Source organism: Camelus dromedarius, chromosome 1 (genome assembly GCF_036321535.1).
Source record: "Camelus dromedarius isolate mCamDro1 chromosome 1, mCamDro1.pat, whole genome shotgun sequence".
Taxonomy (NCBI): Eukaryota; Metazoa; Chordata; class Mammalia; order Artiodactyla; family Camelidae; genus Camelus; species Camelus dromedarius.
In genome coordinates, this window is record NC_087436.1 from 73,800,833 (window position 1) to 73,824,013 (window position 23,181).

The window sequence follows — 23,181 nt, forward strand, 5'->3', positions numbered from 1 at the left end:
GAGGCAGGGAGACCAGGGAGGTTCTTAACAGTAGTCTGGACAAGAGCTAATTAGGTCCTGAAGTTTACTCACAGAGATAGGATTGAAAGGGGGTAAATTAAAGAAATTTAATGTGATAGGGATTGTACTTTCAGGTACTGTTATTTGAAGTATAAATGACAAGAGGTCCCTAATCATTGCTTTGTTTCCTACTATCATCTTTAATGGGCTGAATAGAATATATGTGTATGAATGTGTGTGTATGGGTGTATAGGTATAGATATATTTGTTGTTTGGTTGACATATAAAAGACAATTTAGATGATTTTATTTTCAGAATCTTGTGACAACCTGGGATTTGATGAAGTCAGGGCAGGTAGGCCATGGGCATATGGCTTTGTTGAAGAGAGGCCTGTGGTCATGGGAGAGGTAGGGGCAGACCTGGTCTTTTTTTGGATATTGCTGTAGATGACAGAGAACATACCTTGAAATAGAGTGCTGTATTTCTGAATTCATGCATTTGGAAGGACTTTTACAAATGTGACAGACTTAATCATTTGGGACAGGAAATAACTATAAAAGATACATATATATATATAGGAGGTAAGTATATATGATATTGATACCTTAATAAGATACGTGTATATGATAACTATAGTGAGAGCACCATAAAAGTAAGTGTATTTTGTTAAGTATGGTGCATCCCCCCTTCCTTCCCATAAATCAGAGATTTAAATAAAGTATATGTGAATTTTATAAATATTTTGTTCCATTTTTAATCAGAAGCTTTAGAAAATATCTAGTTTTAATTTTGATTCATTGTTAGTTGTCTTTTTGGGGGTGAGGACTCTTAAGAATGTAGTTCAATATGATGTAGTTCAGTAGTGCATGTCACTATATTTTAGATCATATTTTAGTTTTTTTTTCAAGCTTTTATTGACAATTTGTCTTTTCTTTGTGAACAATTCACAGAAAAAGGCAAAGTCATGATTTATGGGAAATCATGTAAAGTCTGTGATTTAACTCAGGGTATTTCCAGTATAGTAGCAGCTTATTGAGCAGCACCAAGCAACTATATCTGTATTTATGGTGCCAGAATTTCCAGCAAGTGTAGTTATCTTTCTTTGGTACTTAAGTGAAACTATAATTGCAGTGTACATAATGATCTCAGTCTCAGAATTTGTAGACAAGGCAAGAAGAAGCAACTAACACTGCCTTGCCAATCCCCCTCGAAAAAACAAACAGACAAAACCCCAAACAGTTGTGTGTGTTTGAATGTACTGTTATTTATAATCCATGGAATGCACTGGATACATCAAAAAAGATTTATATTTGTTGGTTCTGGAAATCTTTTACGAACAAGGTATATTAATTCTATTTGGGTATATAAGTACTGTACTCAATAAACAAAAATAATGAAATATAATTTTTCCTTTTCTACCAGTATTATCCAGAACTACTACATCTGTTTGAAAGCTCCTCTTGGTTAATTAGAAGAAACAGTTCTGGACTTCTAAATCACTGTGAATATTTGGCATCTCAGGTTCCATATATTTAAAACCAAACCTGCAGCTTTCTTTGCTAAACCATAACCTCCTCTGATCTACCTATTACTGTTAGTGGCAGTACTAGTCTTTTAAACTTCAAAACCTCAGATTTTTTTCTTTGATCCTTTCACTGCCTCTACTTCAGATTCAAATCCTTAGCATTTTCCTTGATTTCTGTCCTCTGCTTCAGCCTTCACATACAGTCTATCACTGTCTTATTGATTCGTTTTGAAATGTAATTTCATTGTATTTGTTTTCACCATTACCATCTTATTTTAGCCATTATTATTGCAGTAAAACACACATAACATAAAAGTTACCATTTTAATCATTTAAAAGTATAAAATTCAGTGGCATTAAGTATATTCACAATGTTGTATAATCATCACTGTCTCTAGTTCCAGAACTTCATCTTCACTCCAAGCAGAAACTCTGTATCCATTGCTTCCTTCCAGCAGGCACTGACAACCGTTAATCTGCTTTCTGTTTTTATGGATCTGCCTATACTGAATGTTTCAAATAAATGAAATCATACAGTAGGTTGCCTTTTGCATCTGGCTGTTTTTACTGAGCGTGTTTTCAGGGTTCATTCATGTTGTAGCATGTATCAGTATTTTATTCCTTTATTTATGGCTGAATAATATTACATTGATGGACATTTGGGTGTTTCTGCCTTTTGGCTGTTGTGAATAATGTTGTTTTGCAAATGTAAGCAAAGTAAAGGTGGTACACAGAACTTGTAAAAAATAATGAAGATTGATCAAAAATATGCTAAAAAAATTGTAACAGTGGTTTGAGAATGACTTGAAGTTTGGAAAAGATAGACCTGAGCTATGGCAACATATTCCATTTCCCAAGCTTTCCCAGTTCCAACCAGCCTTTTACATCATCCCTACATAATTTAGAATAACTTGGATAGGGTCATTTTCTTGTTCATTAGCATTTAATGAATACTGATTTTATAGAGGGCACAATTCAAGATTTTTTTTAGGTAGATATTTGATGTCCTTCATCTTTCCAGCCAAACCAATCTAATTATGATTTTCAAAACTCACCTTATACTTTCCTACAATTGTGCATTCCTTCTTGACATTCCTCTGCTGTGGGTCCGTTTCCCCATAGTTTCTATTGCAGTTCAGTCATCCTATTCTTATTTATTGAGGGTTTGTTATCTGCCAGGCACAGGAATACTTTTTTATTTGCAGCAAATAGTGTCATGAAGAAGTAGAGTGTTACAAAAACAAATAGGACACCTAATTTAGTTTAGATTGAAGGGGTGGTTTCAAAGATGACCTCTTGGAGAAAATGTCATTTAAGCTGAGATACAAGTGACAAGTAGGCATTAGCTTTAGTGAAGGAATGGACGAAGGGAATAGTATGTGTAAACGTACTGAGATAAGAAGGAGCTTGGCTCAAGTATGTTAATTCTTTCATTAGTTCATTTTGTTGTGAAGAAATTTAAGTATATGTTGTTTCTCACTAATAATGTACTGGTGGTCTATACTGCTTTACTTTAAAAAATACCAAATTTATCATATAGCCCTTACTCAGTGAATTTTTATTTTTAAAGATACTCCAAAAAAATCACTGGAAATACCAAATAATAGATGCAGGTCTTAAAATTATCCAGGGAATTCATATAGAAGTCCCATTTCTATGCAGAAAGTTACAGATTTATGATACATGTATATATAATATTTATACTATATATTATATTATCATGGAATAAATATACAAATTTATATACAAATCCCCTAGGTAACATTTTGGTTTCTCATTTTTGCTTGTAGGCACCAGTCAAAAAGCTAGTCAGTAGGAGGGCCTGTTACGTTCCAGGCATCCTCCTCTGCTATTTTCTGTGCATTCTCTGATGTGCTTTATAGTTGGTTCTTTGATATCAATGAGAAGGATACACAAAAGATGAATTTAAATTGTCCTTTTGTTTTCAAATAAACAGAAATAACCGATTTTTTGGTAATTGTGTAACTATTTTCATTTTTGAGATGTGTAGATGTCTATATAAGAGTGCTGTAACAGCTGAGATTTTTGGATACATGCAGGGAAACTAACTCTGGCTAGCTTCTGCAGGAAAGGAATTTAATTGATAGTTAAAGAATCTACAGGAAGACTGAAGAATTAGACTTGAAAAATGTAGAAAAACCTAAAGCTGCTAGGTGGCAGGAAGGACTAGCCTAAGTCATGTTACAGGAACGTGTTAGGATCCACTGTTAAAAGACTTACAGTACTGCCTCTTTAAACATTTCTTGGTGATAGCATCTTTGTGGTGCTAGATGTAGTCAAAGTCTAGGGAAGGAGTGGTCTGGTTGAGACCTTATTCTATCTACCAGGGAGGAACTCCTTCCTTTGGCTTCTACCTTTTGGCCTCCTTCCAAACTCACATAATAAGGAATTTTCCCTGAGTAAGGAGGGAGTTTGAACCTAGGAAGTCCCCTTAAAAAAAGAGATAGCTGTCCTCCACAACTACTTACTAAAATATGTTTTCAGAACAGTTCTGTGTAATGACAGGTGGCTGTATGCCTCTTGAAATACAAGGTGAAATTGTTTAAAGAATCTTACACTTCTGGATAGCATATGATTGTTTCTGTTTTAAGAAGGGTTTTGGTAGTTTATTAGAGAAAAATTATTTTGATTTTTTTCAATGTGAAACTATTTTAGATATCCCTAACTTTTATCACAGAGGTATGACTTAAAAAAAGACATTTTTCTAAGCAAAAGAATCACAAAGTAAAGGTGATTGCCAGATGAGCATATATATTTATTTTTCAACATTTACTTTGGTAGACAAAGAATTTCATGTTTAAAATATGTCCAAAATACTGCTATAATTTATAAGAATAGATAAACCAAAATTCATGGTAAACACATATATCCTAATTGCTTCAAAACATCTCAATGAAAAAAAAGCCAAGTTGTTAAAAAAAAAACCCCAAGATCAGAGCTACTTACTCAGTTATAAAATATTTGCACTGTTACTAGTTACCCTTACCTTATAATTATCTTCATAGTATATTTCATGAATTACAGACTTAAAAAAAATAAAACAAGGTGATATATAAAAACTTTTTCCATTTATATGCATATATAATTTGGGGGGAAAGAAATGTGGATTTGAATAAAAAATTACTTCAGGAATGTTTATTCCACACATGGGTGCTTTTGACTTACAAGCCATGGTCTTGACTCCAGTAATAATGTTATAGTGTAACATGAAATATATAGATCAAGTACAGACATAACTTTTAGAGACAGAGATGTTTTTATAGCCACAGCAGAATAGTTATAAGCATAAAACCTCCTAGAAAGTTTCCTAAACCTTGAAATGCATGAGTGTACATTGCAACAGGCAGCAGAAAGTCAGTTTCCTATTAAGAATTCCCATCATTTCAGTAGTCACAGTAAGTTGTTCTAGGTTTTCAAATCCTCTTTCCCAGGACTTCATATGTTCTGATATTTCAAAAAATTCATTCTTTCAACTTTCTGTAATGAGAAGATGAGAGTTTTTACAAACTTGATCTGTTCTTGTTTCCCAGCAATTTAAGAGTTGACTTGAGAAAACGTATGGCAGGAAAGGGAAGCTAGTTATAACCAAAAACCCCTTATCAGAACACTTCACACAGGATCATAACAGAATCATTCTGCAGTTGTCTTTATTTTTTCAAAAGATTTCTCTTGGAAAAAACAGATTATAAAATGGAAGTAATCTGGTAACCTACCTTGATTATAACATTTGCTTGCTTTGACTTGGAATTTAGGCATCTTTGTCCCTTATGTGCTTTCAGGGTGATACTGTTAAAGGAAGATCCAAACAGTCTTAAATTTTGGATGGAAAAACATAAAAACAAAACAAAAAGCCACCACCAATGTCATCTTCATTGAGTACGTTACTTACATCACTTCTGTTTTGTCACAGTTATTAGTTGGGTAAATTATGGAGACTTTCTCAATGTCTGCCACTTTCACTGCTTTTACTCCACGGCCTGTGCAAAGACACCGTCCCCCTTTAAACATGGGAAATCCTAGAACAGATCATAGCATCAGTTACTAATTCATCTGATTGCAACAGATGGCTGTAGTTTATCGTCTTGTTGAAGGAGATGGGCCAAGTTTTCATTAAGGATAAAGATAGTTTGTCAGACAGCAGTCGACACTGCTCTTACTGGAAAAGGAGCTTAAGTAAGAAATTGATGATTTCCTCTTTGAATTTGTAAGCAAACCATTAAAGAATAAAGAAAAGCATGAAAGAAGTTTATTAGATATCAAGCTTATCTGCCTCTTGCTTTTATGCTCAAAAATTTTTCCAGGAAGCTAATAACATTATCTCATATAAAATCTTCTTAGCAAACATTTAAATATTACTAAAGCCTCCTGCCAATTCTGTAGCCAAATAAATTCCATGAAATTATCACTGTTAGTTTCAGCAATCATCTCTGATGTTTAAAGTATTTCCAATATTCTCTACCAAAGCTATAGTAACTTCTAATGTGTAAGGTTAAATAAAAATTTACTGTATCTTTTAGTATAAAAGTGGAAGAAAAGACATTTGAAGCATTAGAAAAGAAACTTACAGGTTTAGAAGTAAAAAGTACCATATACCTTTCACAGTTGTAGCACAGAATATCACAGCCAAGACTATAACCATGCTCTTCATACTCATGTTTGTCTGTTGCTGCTGCTTGGACTTTGAGACTCTTCTTGGAGGGAGTAGGAATGCTGAGCATGGAAGAGAATTCTTAATTGGTATATATAAAGCATTCTGTACACAATCCTCTTATGGCACAGGAATTTCCCTCCTTGTGTCATGTTCCTTTCTTCCAAGAGTTTCTGTTTTGTTCTCATCTAAGTATTACTGTCCTTTCCTTTTGTTCAATGTTGAAAGTGATACGACTGTGAAAGCAGTTTGTAGACAGTAAAGAGCTGTATAAGTTAGAATAGGATACACCCAGATGGGAACTAGCCTTAAGGTAGCATTTCCTAGAAATGTATTTAATTGTTGGATTACCTGGGGCAGTGGAATTCTGATTGCCGTTCATTCTTTCATTCAAGAAGATTGTCTTCCTGTTTTCAGTCCTGTGAATTCATCCTCTGTCCTTCATATAACTATACAAAGGAACATTCTTTTAAAAAACCTAATTTTTTCTCTTTCCTTGTTTTTAAATCATATATGAGGCCTATTTTAACATCAGACAACCTTTTAATTTCACCTTGTTTCTATTTTGCTGACTATAACAGCTAATGAAGTCTCCTGAAGAACTGTACTTCTGAATTTATATCCGTTTCTTTTTGCATGTTTAACAATTTTTACATATATGTATATCTCAAACACTTATTTAGTACATAAAGTTGTGTAAGTTGTAGATTTTTGTAAAAGATTCTTTTTTTCTCGTGTGTTGTTTTTATTTCTTGGATTTTGCTTTGATGTAACTCTTGTTTTCTTTGTATCTTTACTTTTTCCTCTTTAGTTTTCTAAATCTACTTTAAATATGTCACTTGCGTACACTTAAACATCATATCAAAGGGACTTTTAAATAGGTGAATTTAATTATTTATTGTGTAATTGATAATCTGTAAGCTTTTAAAAATGCTTCCTTGCTGTTTCTTTTCTGTGTTTGTTTTCCTTGGTTTCTTTCTAACTTTGAATATATTTTCTTTAACATTTTCTGACATGATTTGAACAAAATACTTTGTTTTATGTTTTGCTAGTAACCTTAAAAGTGTTTTTACCTGCCTTTTTCTAATTATTTACATCTACCATGAATAGAATCTTCTGTTTCCTCCCTTTGTAAGATGAGAAAAAAAATCACTGTAACTTTCTTTCAAATATTTCTTATTTCCTAGTTTTTTTTTTTTTTTTTTTTAGTATAACCTGGGATTTATAACTAGTTTACTATTTTCAGATGATTATTTTGGATTACTCAACTTTTTTGGGGAGAATTATTACATTTTTAAAAACTGAAGTGTAGTCAGTTATACTGTGTCAATCTCTGCATAGTGTCCAGTCATAGATATACATATTTGTTTTCATATTTTTCATTAAAGGTTATTATAAGGTACTGAATATAGTTCCCTATGCTATACAAAAGAAAATTGTTTTTTAATCTATTTTTATATATAGTAGTTAATATTTGAAAATCTCAACCTCCCAAATCTATCCCTTCCCACTCCTTTTCCCCTTAGTAACCATAGATTGTTTACTATGTCTGCGAGTCTGTTTCTGTTTTGTAGGTGAGTTCATTAGTCTCTTCTTTTTTCTTTTTTTTTTTTTTTTTTGATTCTGCATATGAGTGATATCATGTGGTATTTTTCTTTCTCTTTCTGGCTTCACTTAGAATGACAATCTCCAGATCTATTCATGTTGCCACAGATGGCATTATTTTATTCTTTTTTATGACCGAATAGTATTCCATTGTATAAATATACCACAGCTTCCTTATCCAGTCATCTGTTGATGGACATTTAGGTTTCCATGTCTTGGCTATTGTAAACAGTGCTGCTGTGAACATTGGGGTGCTTGTATCTTTTCGAATTAGAGTTCCCTCCAGATATATACCCAAGGAATTTCTGGATCATATAGTAAGTCTGTTTTTAGTTTTTTGAGAAATCTCCATACTGTTTCCATAATGGCTGCACCAAACTACATTCCCACCAACTATGTAGGAGGGTAACTTTTTCTCCACACCTTTCACAGCATATATCATTTGTGGACTTTTTAATGATGGCCGTTCTGACTAGTGTGAGGTGATACCTCATTGTAGTTTTGATTTGCATTTCTCTGGAGAGTTATCATTACATTTTATTTTGAAATCATTTATTTATTTAGACATATCCTGCGTTTAAGTTATTTTATCAACCAGTACAAGTTGTCAAAACCTCTTAGTCTTGGAGAGAAGCAAGGTGGTGGAGTAGAAGGATGCTTGTAGCTCACCCTCTCCCACAAATACACCAAAACTCACATCTACGGACCTACTCAGCCAACCAGAACACCTGCCGAACTCCGACAGAACATCGCCCTTTTCGAAAGACAACGACACCAAAAATCTGGTAAGAGGAAAGGAAAAAAGAAAGAAGAAAAAGCAAACCAGTGTGGGACCAGTCCTGTGGTGAGGGAGCGGCAAAGGAGGACTGGCGCTTGTTCACTGGGTCTCCCTCTCCAACGGAGAGGCCGGCAGGACGGAGGGGGAGCCTCTGAGGCTCAGATCTGCCCCGAGCACCCCTTGACCGACAGAACTGAGTTAAACGGGCACAAAGGGTCCCTGCAACACCCAGCCCAAGACACGAGCCAGCAGTTGGGGCCGGGACAGGCTGCCTGAGCCCTGTGGAGGACTGGGGCAGCTGCACTGAGGCAGCCCTGAGGGACTGCAGGGTGCTGCGCGCTGTAGCTGGGAGGGGATACGGAGCAGAACAACCTCAGTTCCCCATAAATTGCAAAAAAAAAGCAAAGCAAGATGGCTGGTGTGCCCTGGGTGGAGGGGTGCTGTAGCCCTTGTCTCCTCAGACCTGCGCCGTCATTACTGGTGCTTCTCCCGAGAAGAGAGGCGGGGCGCAGCCACAGCTGCCATCTCCTCCTGTGTGCAGCACCTGGGTGGGGGCGGGGGCTGTGGCGGGGCCAAGCCCTGAATCCGCACCCGGGGGCTCTGCAACCTCCTAGGCAGGACTGACACGTGTTTACAGCCCGAGGCAGATAGGATCTTTCTGCCCTGGCACCTCAGAGAACTCGCGCCGCCAAGACAAACAAGGAGTTGATTTGACACGGAGCGGGACTGGGCCGTTTTGCGGTCTTCCCTGATCCCGCCTTCAGAGCACTGACCGGAGGCGGAGTGGGTAGCTGCACAGAGCAGCAGGCAGCAACTGCTTTCCTGGCAGGAGAGGAGGGGCAGCAACCCGCTTTCCTGGCAGGAATGCAGCACCTGACCACCATGCTGGGAGGGGGCGCGATCCACCCACCTGCCTCGCCTGAGCCCAGCATCTGACTGCGGCATCGGGAGGGGGAGTGACCCGCCCACCCACCAGGTAAGACCTCAGCACCTGACCCAGTGTTGGGAGGGGGCGCGATCTGCTAGCCAGCAGCCACTGGGAGCAGCACAGATGAGGGCGCCAACCAAGGGCCTCTGGAAATGGCATGCTGAGTTTGCGAAAGAGAACAAAGACACAAAGACCTCTCAATAAAATCATTAGGAGCACACTGTCTCCAGGAGAACTAGAAAACTGATACTCCTTAAGCCACAGTGCCAGAGAGATATGAGCGATATGAAGAAGCAGAGGAACCACTCCCAATTAAAAGATTAAGAGAAATCCCCTGAAAGCACGATCAAGGAAATAGACACTGATGGCCTACTAGATCAAGATTTCAAAAAAGGAGTGATAAAAGTATTGAAGGAACTAAAAGAAATAGTGTTTAGAGATATAAAATATGTCAAAAACGAAATAGAAGCTATAAAGAAGAACCAAGTAGAATTAGTAAACTCATTTGCTGAGATGAGAGCTGACCTAAAGACTGTACAGAGAGATGGAGAAGATGGCGGAGTCGAAGGACGCTCGCAGGTCACCCTCTCCCACAAATACACCAAGACCCACATCTACAGACCCACTCAGCCAACCAGAGCACCTGTGGAACTCCGACAGAACATCGCCCTCTTCAAAAGATAAAGATGCCAAAAATCTGGTAGGAGAAAAGGAAAAAAGAAAGAACAAAAGGCAAAGCAGCACGGGATGGGTCCCGCAGGGAGGGAGCGGCAAAGGAGGACTGGCGCTCACTCGCTGGGTCTCCCCTCTCCAACTGAGAGGCCAGCAGGACGGAGGGGGAGCCTCCGAGGCTCGGATCTGTACAGAGCAGCCCTTGACTAACAGAACTAAGTTAAACGGGCACAGAGCGTCCCCCAGACACCCAGCCTGAGACGCGGGCCGGCATCGGCGGGCAGGGCCAGGGCCAGGCTGCACAAGCCGGGCGGAGGACGGAAGTGGCTGCACGGAGGCAGCCCCGGGGGAACGCAAGGGACTGCGCGCTGTGGCTGTGGGTGCACAGGGCAGAACAACCTGCGCCCTCCATAAAACAGCAAGGTTGATGTGCTCTCGGGGGAAGGGTGCACGCCCCCATCTCTGAGAACCCGCGGAGGGTTTTCGGGGGAAGAGAGGCGGGGCTCAGGCGCAGCCGCCTTATTCTCCGTGCTGAGCAATCAGGCGGGGGTGGGGCGAAACCTGCATCCGCACCGAAGGGCTTAGCAGCCTCAAAGGCCAGACTGAGACTGGCCTGCAGCCCGGGGCAGATAGGATCCTTCCATCCTGGTCCCTCAGAGAACTTGCTCCACAAAGACAAACAAGGAGCTGGGTTTTGGCTCGGAGCAGGGACACGGCTGTCCCTCGGTCTTCCCGGAGCCCACCCGCGGAGCACCGACCAGGGCCGAGCGCGCAGCCGCACAGAGCAGCGGAGCTACCGGCGGCGGCGCAGGTAGAGCGAGAGCGGCCCCCCGCCTTTCGGGCAGGAACACAGCTCCTGACCGAGGTGCTGGGAGGGGGCACGACCTGCCCTCCTACCCGGCCAGTCTGAAACATCTGACTGCGGCATCCGGAGGGGCAGCGACCCGCTCGCCCACAGCAGAGAGCTGCACCTGACCCAGTGTTAGGAAGAGGCGCGATCTGCTTGCCGACAGGTGCTGGGAGCAGCACAGAAGAGGGCGCCAACGGAGGGCCTCTGAAAACAGCAAGCTGAGCTTCCAAAACAGGACGAAGACAGAAGGACTTCACATTAAAAGCACACAGACTCCAGGAGAACACTGACAAACCCCCCACTTTTTTTTTTTAATCTGTTTTTACCTGTTCTATTTTCTATTACTCTGTTAATCTTTACTTCTTAATTCATTTCTATTTCTCTTGGGTTTTGATGTCCTGCTATTGATTAGACACAGGTTTCAAATACATCTATTCATCTCCCCCCCCCTTTTTTTGTAAAGGTTTCAAAAGGACGTCTCAACCCGATTAATACTCTGCTCCAGCTCACTCTTCTGTTATTCATTATACACTGTTTTCAAACCCTCTTTCTCCCTTCTTTTAAAATTCTTTCTCTCTCTCTCATTTTTTTTCTTTTTTTCCTAAGTTCTATTCCTAAATAGGCATCAGAGAGAGAAAATCATTAAGGACCAAAATAAACAAGTGATACTCCATAAACCACAGTGCCAAAGAGGTATGAGCGAGATGAAGAAGCAGAAAAACCTTTCCCAATTAAAAGAACAAGAGAAATCCCCTGAAAGAAAGATAAACGAAATAGACATCGATAAGCCTACTAGATCAAGATTTCAAAAAAGGAGTGATCGAATTGCTGAAGGAATTAAAAGAGAGAGTGTTTAGAGATATAAAATATGTCAAAAATGAAATTGAAGCTATAAAGAAGAGCCAAGTAGAATGGGTAAACTCATTGACAGAGATGAGGAATGATCTAATAGCTGTGCAAAGCCGACCAGATAATGCAGAGGAACGAATTAGTGATCTAGAAGACAGGGCAATAGAAAGCACCCATTCAGAAGAACTACAAGAGGAGCAAATAAAAAATAATGAAAATAGCATAAGGGACCTATGGGATAATATAAAGCGTCCCAATCTTCGCATAATAGGGGTCCCAGAAGGAGAGGAAAGATCAAAGGGGATTGAAAAGGTTTTTGAAGAAATCATGACTGAAAACTTCCCAAACTTAAAGAAGGAATCAGATATCCAAGTACAGGAAGCTCAGAGGGTCCCAAACAGGAAGAACCCAAATAGACCCACACCAAGACATATCATAATCAAGATGGCCAGAGTCAAGGATAAAGAAATGATTCTAAAGGCAGCAAGAGAAAAGCAAAGAGTAAGTTACAAGGGAACCCCCATAAGGCTCTCAGCTGATTTCTCTACACAAACACTACAGGCCAGAAGGGAGTGGCAAGATATGTTCAAAGCCCTGAATGAAAAAAAGATGCAGCCTAGGATCCTTTATCCAGCAAGGCTATCCTTGAGGATAGAAGGAGAAATAAAGAGTTTCACAGACAAAAAAAAAAAAAAAGCTGCAGGAGTTTAGCAACACTAAACCCATGCTAAAAGAAATATTGAAAGGGCTATTCTAAATAGAAAAGCAGCAGGATGCTACAGAAATGAGAAACACACAACTGGAAAGGTGATAACTCATGAATTACAAATAAAGTAAACATGAAATTATAAAAGAAGACATACAAATCACTGAGAGTGGGAGAGGGAGGCAGGGAAATATAGAATATTTTTTTCTTTCTTTTTTAAATTTTTTTAACAGTAGGATGGGTTTGAGATCACGTTACTATCAGTTTAATAAAAACAGTTATAGTAATGGGTTGATAGATTTACAAAAAAGGGTAACCACAAGCCAAAAATTTACAAAGGAGTCACAAAAATTAAATAAAATCCATGAAAATACAAAGGAAAATTACCAAACCACAAAAGGAAGAAGAAAGGAACAAAGAGGATATACCAATTCAACTGCAAATATAAGTTCAAAATGGCAATAAACACACATCTATCATTAATTACTGTAAATGTTAATGGACTAAATGCTCCAGTCAAAAGACACAGAGTGGCACACTGGATAATAAAGCAAGAACCTTCAATATGCTGCATACAAGAGACCCACTTTAGGGAGAAGGACACATATAGATTGAGAGTGAAAGGATGGAAAAGGATATTCCATGCAAATGGAAAAGCCAAAAAAGCAGGTGTTGCAGTACTGATTTCAGACAAAATAGACTTTAAAACAAAGGCCATAAAGAAAGATAAAGAAGGACATTTTATAATGATTAAAGGAGTGATACAAGATGAGGATATTACACTCGTTAATATATATGCACCCAATATAGGAGCACTTAAGTACATACAAGAATTACTAACAGAGATAAAGGGGGATATTGATGGGAATACAATCATAGTTGGAGATTTTAACACTGCATTAACATCTCTAGACAGATCTTCCAGACAGAAAATAAACAAGGCAACAGAGAAATTAAATACTACAATAGAAAAACTAGATTTGGTGGATATTTTCAGAGCATTACACCCCCCAAAAATAGGATATACATTCTTTTCAAGTGCACGTGGAACATTTTCCAGGATCAATCATGTACTTGGGCACAAAAGAAACCTCAACAATTTTAAGAAGATAGAAATTATCTCAAGCATCTTTACTGACCACAATGCCATGAAACTGGAAATCAACAACAGAGAAACAAAGGAGAAAAAAAGGAAAGCATGGAGATTAAACAATATGTTATTGAAAAAACAATGGATCAATGAGGAAATCAAAGCTGAAATTAAAAAATACCTTGAGACAAATGATAATGAAAGCACAACCACTCAAAACCTATGGGACACAGCAAAGGCAGTGCTAAGAGGGAAGTTTATAGCGATACAGGCCTTCCTCAAAAAAGAAGAACAATCTCAAATAAACAATTTAACCCACCACCTGAATGAATTAGAAAAAGAAGAACAAAAAGCCCCAAAAAGCAGCAGAAGGAAGGAAATAATAAAGATCAGAGAGGAATTAAATACAATAGAGATTAACAAGACCATAGAAAAAATCAACCAAACCAAAAGCTGGTTTTTTGAAAAAGTAAATAAAATCGACAAACCTCTGGCCAAACTCACAAAGAAGAAAAAAGAGAGAGCACAAATTAGCAAAATAAGAAAGGAAAATGGAGAAATTACAACAAACAAAATAGAAATACAGAATATCATACAAGAATATTATGAAAAAGTATATGGAACCAAACTGGATAACCTGGAGGAGATGGACAAGTTTCTGGAAACATACTGTCCACCAAAACTGAATCAAGAAGAATCTGAACACTTGAACAATCTGATCACTAGAAAGGAAATAGAAATAGCAATTAAAAACCTCCCTACAAATAAAAGTCCAGGACCGGACGGCTTCACCGGGGAATTCTACCAAACATACAAAGAAGAACTCATACCAGTCCTTCTCAAACTCTTCCAGACGATTGAAAAGGAGGGAATACTCCCAAACTCATTCTATGAAGCCACCATCACCCTGATACCAAAACCAGGCAAAGACACTACAAAAAAAGAGAATTATAGGCCAGTATCACTGATGAACATAGACGCCAAAATCCTCACCAAAATTTTAGCAAATAGAATCCAACAACACATAAAAAAGATTATACATCATGACCAAGTGGGGTTCATCCCAGGGACACAAGGATGGTTTGACATACGCAAATCAATCAGTGTAATACATCACATCAACAAGAGAAAGGACAAAAACCACATGATCATCTCAATCGATGCAGAAAAAGCATTTGATAAAATTCAACACCCATTTATGATAAAAACTCTCGCCAAAGTGGGTATAGAGGGAACATATCTCAACATAATAAAAGCTATATATGACAAACCTACAGCCAGCATAGTACTGAACGGTGAAAAACTCGAAAGCTTCCCACTAAAATCTGGGACAAGACAAAGATGCCCAGTATCACCACTCCTATTCAACATAGTCCTGGAAGTCCTAGCCACAGCAGTCAGGCAAGAGAAAGAAATAAAAGGGATCCAAATTGGAAAAGAAGAGGTAAAAGTGTCATTATATGCTGATGACATGTTACTATATATAGAAAACCCTAAAAGATCCACACAAAAGCTGCTAGAGCTGATTGAAGAATTCAGCAAGGTAGCAGGTTACAAAATTAACGTTCAAAAATCAGTTGCATTTCTTTACACTAACGATAAATCAATAGAAGAAGAAAGTAAAGAAACAATCCCCTTTAAAATAGCACCCAAAGTAATAAAATATCTGGGAATAAATCTAGCCAAGGAGGTGAAAGAATTATACACAGAAAACTATAAACCATTGATGAAGGAAATTAAAGAAGACTTTAAAAAATGGAAAGATATTCCATGCTCTTGGATTGGAAGAATCAATATTGTTAAAATGGTCACACTGCCCAAGGCAATCTACAGATTTAATGCAATCCCTATCCAATTACCCAGGACATATTTCACAGAACTAGAACAAATCATAATAAAATTCATATGGAACCATCAAAGACCTAGAATTGCCAAAGCATTACTGAAGAGAAAGAAAGAGGCTGGAGGAATAACTCTCCCAGACTTCAGACAATACTATAGAGCTACAGTCATCAAGACAGCATGGTATTGGTACCAAAACAGACATATAGACCAATGGAACAGAATAGAGAGCCCAGAAATGAACCCACAAACTTTTGGTCAACTCATCTTTGACGAAGGAGGCAAGAATATACATTGGAATGAAGACAGTCTCTTCAGCAAATGGTGTTGGGAAAACTGGACAGCAGCATGTAAAACAATGAAGCTAGAACACTCCCTTATACCATATACAAAAATCAACTCAAAATGGATTAAAGACTTAAACATAAGACAAGATACAATAAACCTCCTAGAAGAAAACATAGACAAAACATTATCTGACATACATTTAAAAAATTTTCTCCTAGAAGAAATAAAAGCAAGAATAAACAAATGGGACCTAATAAAACTTACAAGCTTCTGCACAGCAAAGGAAACCAGAAATAAAACAAGAAGAAAACCTACGGAATGGGAGAAAATTTTTGCAAGTGAAACCAACAAAGGCTTGATCTCCAGAATATATAAGCAGCTCATACGACTCAATAAGAAAAAAATAAACAACCCAATCCAAAAATGGGCAGAAGACCTAAACAAGCAATTCTTCAAGGAAGACATACAAATGATCAAAAGGCATATGAAAAAATGCTCAATATCACTAATTATCAGAGAAATGCAAATCAAAACTACAATGAGGTATCACCTCACACCAGTCAGAATGGCCATCATTCAAAAATCCACAAATGACAAATGCTGGAGAGGCTGTGGAGAAAGGCGAACCCTCCTACACTGCTGGTGGGAATGCAGTTTGGTGCAGCCACTATGGAAAACAGTGTGGAGATTCCTCAAAAGACTAGGAATAGACTTACCATATGACCCAGGAATCCCACTCCTGGGCTTGTATCCAGAAGGAAATCTACTTCAGGATGACACCTGCACCCCAATGTTCATAGCAGCACTATTTACAATAGCCAAAACATGGAAACAGCCTAAATGTCCATCAACAGGTGACTGGATAAAGAAGAAGTGGTATATTTATACAATGGAATACTACTCAGCCATAAAAACCGACAACATAATGCCATTTGCAGCAACATGGATGCTCTTGGAGAATGTCATTCTAAGTGAAGTAAGCCAGAAAGAGAAAGAAAAATACCATATGAGATCGCTCATATGTGGAATCTAAAAAACAAAAACAAAAACAAACAAACAAAAACAAAGCGTAAATAAAGGACAGAAATAGACTCACAGACAGAGAATACAGACTTGTGGTTACCAGGGGGGCGGAGGGTGGGAAGGGATAGACTGGGATTTCAAAATTGTAGAATAGACTACTCTGTATAGCACAGGGAAATATACACAAAATGTTATGATAACTCACAGAGAAAAAAATGTGACAATGAGTGTGTATATGTCCATGAATGACTGAAAAATTGTGCTGAACACTGGAATTTGACACAACATTGTAAAATGATTATAAATCAATAAAAAATGTTAAAAAAAAAAAAAACCGACTGTACAAAGCAGGCTATATAATGCAGAGGAACGAATAAGTGACCTAGGAGACAGGACAACAGAAAGCACCCAATCAGAACAGCTGAGAGAAAAACAAATGAGAAACAATGAAAATAATATAAGGGACCTATGGGATAATATAAAGCATGCCAATCTATGCATAATACGGGTTCCAGAAGGGGAAGAAAGAACAAAATGGACTGAAAATGTATTTGAAGAAATCATGACTGAAAACTTCCCAAACCTAAAGGAATCAGATATCCAAGTACAGGAGGCTCAGAGGGTCCCAAACAGGAAGAACCCAAACAGACCCACACCAAGACATATCATAATCAAGATGGCCAGAGTCAAGGATAAAGAAACGATCCTAAAGGCAGCAAAAGAAAAACAAAGAGTGAGTTACAAGGGAACCCCCATAAGGCTCTCAGCTGATTTCTCTACACAAACACTACAGGCCAGAAGGGAGTGGCAAGACATATTCAAAGTCCTGAATGAAAAAAACGTGCAGCCTAGGATACTCTATCGAGCAAGGCTATCCTTTAGAATAGAAGGAGAGATAAAGAACTTCACAGACAAGCAAAAACTAAAAGAGTTTAGCAACACTAAACCCATGCTAAAAGAAATATTGACAGGTCTACTCTAAATAGAAAAGAAGCAGGATGCTACAAAAATGAGAAACTCATAACTGGAAAAGAGATAACTGCCGTGAATTACAAAAAGAATAAGCACAAAATTGTAAAAGAAGACATCTAAATCATTAAGAGTGGGAGAGGGAAGCAAGGAAAGCCACTGTTTTAAACAGTATGGAGATTCCTCAAAAGACTAGGAGTAGGCTTACCATATGACCCAGGAATCCTGCTCCTGGGCATATATCCAGAAGGAACACTACTTCAAAATGACATCTGCACCCCAGTGTTCATAGTAGCACTATTTACAATAGCCAAGACATGGAAACAGCTTAAATGTCCATCAACAGATGACTGAATAAAGGTGATGTGGTATGTTTATACGATGTATACTGTTCAGCCACAAAAACCGACAACGTAACGCCATTTGCAGCAACATGGATGTTCCTGGAGAATGTCATTCTATGTGAAGTAAGCCAGAAAGAGAAAGAAAAATAACATATGAGATCACTCATATGAGGAATCTTAAAAAAAAACATAAATACAAAACAGAAACAGACTCATAGGCATAGAATATAAACTTGTGGTTGCTAAGGGGGCAGGGGATGGGAAGGGACAGACTGGGATTTTTAAATGCAGGATTGATAAACAAGATTATACTGTATAGCACAGGGAAATATATACAAGATCTTGTGGTAGCTCATAGTGGAAAAAAAAGTGACAGTGAATATATATATATGTTCATGTATAACTGAAAAATTGTGCTCTACATTGGAATTTGACACAACATTGCAAAATGACTATTACTCAATTAAAAAAAATGTTAAAAAAACCCAAAAACCTCTTAGTCTTTATTTTAATTAATCTCAAAGTAGCTGGAATATTATTTCTTTTTCTCATTCATTCATTCATTTAGCATGCATAATCCAAGACAAATTTTCTCACAGGAAAGTAAAGTAAAAGGAATATGTTCTTGGATCTCATAAATCCTAATCCATTATTTTTTCTTCACTTCAAGACCTCAGGTAATATGTAGATTCAAAATTATGCAGAGTTGGAAGAGGAAATGGTTTTGTGCTTTAACCTTTTTACTTCTTTTTTGAACCATACAGAAAGGTTCTGTGGATGCTCTCTCCTTCCTTAACATCCTTTCCCTCTTTACTGTCTTTTCCTTCCAGAGTCCCTGCCTTTAAGTTTAACGGAAAGCACCACCCTATTCTACATAGTTCATTGCTCATTCATTTATTCAGAAAATACTTATTTTAGGTGTCTGTTACATGTCTGGCACTCTTTTAAGTATTGAAGATAGAACAGTGAACAAAACCAACCAAATTCCTTCTTGTGTCTTTCAAGTTTTGCAGCATTCTAACTTATTTGTAGAAGGCAGTCTGCCTAATTTCTGCTGGTTCTGTAGATGTGTGTCTTTAGGACTATGACTTCTTCTGACCTTTTTTTTTTTAAAACCTTTTTTTTTAATTGACATGTAGTCGATTTACAATGTTAGTTTCAGGTATACTGACCTACTTTCTAATGTCACATGAGGAGGATTAATTTCTTTCAGAATATTCTCTCGTCTAGTGAGCTGGAGAGATCCCTCTTATTTCTGTTCATATAATAAGGTTCCTCTAGCATGGAATGCAGTTTCCTCTGCTTTCCTGAATCCTTTCCTTCCTTTAAGTTTTAATATCTTCATGAAGCCCTCTTCAGTACATAGTGATTTCTTCTCCTGGCTTTATAGCACTTACTGTCTTGTCTAGCTTTATCCTGAAGAAATATAATGGGAGCCACATACTTAATTTTAAATATTCTAGTAGCCACATTTAAAAAGTAAAAAGAGCCCACCTGTGCGCCTGCCCCAGCTCACATGGCAACTCCTTTGGCCCTGGTGCTGGTGGTGGCTGTGACCATGTGGACAGCCTTGTTCCCCTCCAGTCTGGCTGAGTTCGTCTTGGAGCGGGCGGAAGTGGTGTCCCCACTGAGCTCTTGGAATAGAGTGGTTGAAGGGCTCTCACTGTTGAACTTGGGAGTATTTCTATATTCTGGAGCAGTATTTCATGAATTCTTTCACGTATTCTTCAGTCCTGGCCTTTGAGAGAGACAGAAACTCAGTACAGCATTCGCATCTTTTTCTTCAGCATCCACCTGGACAATATATGTTCTGGCATGAAAACCTCTAAGAGATTAAAGTTCTTTTTCAAAGTCATCTGCCAAGCCATCCTTCACCATATAGTAAGCTCAGTCGATAGCAGGTGGATTTTCAGGTAGAATAGCCAACCTGGAGATGAGGGTCCCATTCCAGAATTTTAAGGAGTTGGCACTGGCCTTTTGGTTTTTTGTTATGATCTCTCCAAAAGCTACCCAGTCAGTGCCTTTTAGAGCAAGTTTTTGTCCAGCCATCCTGAGATCCTTTACTGACCCTGGTAGCCTACAGTAGCAAGTGGGTTTTATGTTTATTGTGATAGGAAGGCATTATAGACTTTTAAAGCAGGAGATAGGTGATCATATTTTATTTTACATTTAATAAATATCGCTGTGGTGATTATCATTTTGTAATGAATAGAAATATCGAATCACCGTGTTGTGCACCTGGAACTAAGAGTGTTGTAGGTCAGTTATACTTCTTAATTAAAAAAAACTTTTGAAAAAGTAAAAAGAAACAGGTGAAATTACTTATATTTTATTTAATCTAAAACGTGAAAAAAGTATCATTTCAAAATGTAGTCAGCGTAAAAACATTAAATGACTAGCGACATTTCAGATGCTCAGTAGCTACGAGTGGTTAGTGACTACCATATTAAGCAGTGCAGGTCTAGTTATTTGTTTAGCATGTTGTATTACCTTGATACTAAATTTTAAATAAAAGATGTGGATGGAGGGAAGGAGAGATCCTGTGCTTATTTTGATTTGTTTTAGAAAATTTTCTAAATCTCCTTAGTCCTTTTGTTCTTTCCCTCTTCACTAAGTCTTTATATCTCGTTATTCTTTCTCCTTGATTAAGCAGGACAAAGATTAAACTGCATTCTCTCTCTTTTTAGTAGTGTTTACCTTTGTTTGTTTCTGGAATTGGACTATCCTAAGTTCATTCACTCGTTTCCCCTTGAATTTAAAGGAGAATCCTAGGAAACAAATGTAGTTTCTATAATTAACCATCAAAGACCTTTCCAGCATAACACTTCTATAATCTGTGATTTGTCTGAAGTTTTAGTTATTCAAAATTATACAATTGATATACAGTTAAAAGAAATGTTTTCTAGTGGGAAGAGATTAGTGCAAGGCATTTAAAGATAATTCCCACCCCACTAATTCACTAAGTCTTTGAATAATACATTGCTTACAAAGAAAATAATCAATAATATTTTGCCAGTTAAATTAGTGAAAAGTGGGTTAGAAATAGAACATTTCCTATTTATTATAAATCAGTATAATGTAGTAGAATCCTGTTGTTTTGAGTTTATAGAAGGCATATGACTCATTCCTAGGTAAAGGGTTGCCACACATGTGAAAGGCACATAAAATAATGTGAATAGTAATAGATTGATGTAGAGTCTTTAACTCTTAAAAGTATAGTAATAGAGAGCCTAATGCTCTTTTATAAAGGGATTAAGGCATTCAGGGAGCTGCTAGTGTATTTTTTCAGAAACTCTTAATAGAATACTATTTCTTTGATTTTTGTAGGGGGGAGGTAATTATGTTTGTTTATTTTTCCGTAGAGATACTTAGGATTGAATCCAGGACCTCGTCGTACTAAGTATGCACTCTTGCCACTGAGCTATACCCTTCCCTCTGTGATTTTCTTGTAATGTTATTAAAATACTCTTCCCAGAAATCAGACAGATCCTGCAGGCTATATGCAAGGCAGCCACTAGGCACTGGGTGAGGCTGTATTTTGGAAAAATTGCATAAACAATAAAGAAATCACTAAGGCATTAAGGAATAGTACATATTTTATTGATATTTAAAAGCATTCCAAAAGGACAGTGAATTTTGAGTAAGGATGTTTCTGAGCATATACTTAGTCTCTTTCTGGGACTTTGACATAAGAAGACATTTTCAAAACCTGTACCCGGCTGATGCAGTCTGGTATTTGAGAATGAGATGTACAAGAGCTCACATTTCATAAGGACAGCTTCATCTGTGATGTGTGTTACCCCAAACATTGCAGTCTCAAATGCATGCACAAAAGAAGGACCAGATTTCAGTGGCCACTGTCACCATATGAACCTTCAAATTTCTGATGTTAAAGGAGAGACAGTTACGTGCTTAAGGATGAGCACAAAAAGAAGAAATAAGCTTTTAGCTTCCAGTGATTGAAGATTTGAAAGCTAATGACAGTTCAGTTTAGTTTGCTTTTCAACTGTACCTTTTCATGCTGGTCAGACACCGGCTATCGTATCTTGTTCCTGGAGTTGGATAGCTTTCCATTGTCTTAATTAAGTTTATTGCAAAGGAGAGGGTTTCCTGGAACAGACAAATTGCAGGTGATTTATTGAACTATAAATCTTCCATTTTCTTGGAAGTTGATTAAGATTTTCAGTCTATCATTCCTCTTTTGAAAAGAAAAACTTAATGTTTTACCTTTCTGGGAGGAGAGTTATCAAGTAAGAATCATTATTTACTTTTTTTAACCTGGCAAAGCACAATATATAAGTACTGTTTGTTTTACATAGAATTAAACTTGCTTGCCTTGGAATATTACTATTTGCCAAGTTGATTTTTTTAAACATTTTTTTTTATTGAGCTGTAGTCATTTTACAATGCTGTGTCAAATTCCAGTGTAGAGCACAATCTTTCAGCTGTACACGAACATACATACATTCATTGTCACATTCTCTCTCTGTGAGCCACCACAAGATCCTGTATACGCCTTCCTGTGCTACACAGTACAATCCTGCCTATCCATTCTACATTTTGAAATCCCAGTCTGTCTCCTCCCACCCCCATCCCTCTGGCAACCACAAGTTTGCATTCTATGTCTATGAGTCTGTTTCTGTTTTGTATTTATGTTTTTTGTTTTTTTTTTTTTTTTTTAGATTCTGCATATGAGCGATCTCATATGGTATTTTTCTTTCTCTTTCTGGCTTACTTCACTTAGAATGACATTCTCCAGGAGCATCCATGTTGCTGCAAATGGCATTATGTTGTTGGTTTTTATGGCTGAATAGTATTCCATTGTATAAATATACCACATCTTTATCCAGTCATCTGTTGTTGGACATTTAGGCTGTTTCCATGTCTTGGCTATTGTAAATAGTGCTGCTATGAACATTGGGGTACAGATGTCATTTTGAAGTAGGATTCCTTCTGGATATATGCCCAGGAGCGGGATTCCTGGGTCATGTGGTACATCTCTTCCTAGTCTTTTGAGGAGTCTCCATACTGTTTTCCACAGTG

The 23,181-nt window shown here is 37.7% G+C and overlaps 2 protein-coding genes across 2 annotated transcripts in view; one reads left to right on the forward strand and one right to left on the reverse strand.

Annotated features, from left to right (window-relative positions):
* The window catches only part of ART3 (ADP-ribosyltransferase 3 (inactive)), a 112,913-nt gene that overhangs the window by 29,825 nt on the left and 59,907 nt on the right, over positions 1-23,181 (forward strand). The gene's annotated exons all lie outside the window — the stretch shown is intronic.
* Positions 4,359-6,253, reverse strand: CXCL11 (C-X-C motif chemokine ligand 11). Its single transcript, XM_010983055.3, has 4 exons — positions 6,140-6,253; positions 5,436-5,562; positions 5,260-5,332; positions 4,359-5,023 (listed from the first exon to the last, which is right to left on the reverse strand). The coding sequence occupies exons 1-4, from the start codon at positions 6,198-6,200 to the stop codon at positions 4,982-4,984; spliced, it is 303 nt and encodes a 100-aa protein (XP_010981357.1). The 5' UTR covers positions 6,201-6,253; the 3' UTR covers positions 4,359-4,981.

Coding starts and splice junctions, on each gene's coding strand:
- CXCL11 (XM_010983055.3), bottom strand. CDS start 6,200: ATGAGTATGAAGAGCATGGTTATAGTCTTGGCTGTGATATTCTGTGCT. Junction 5,563..6,139: donor CTGTGCTACAACTGTGAAAG/GTATATGGTACT, acceptor GATCTGTTCTAG/GATTTCCCATGTTTAAAGGG. Junction 5,024..5,259: donor AAGCAAATGTTATAATCAAG/GTAGGTTACCAG, acceptor TTCTCATTACAG/AAAGTTGAAAGAATGAATTT.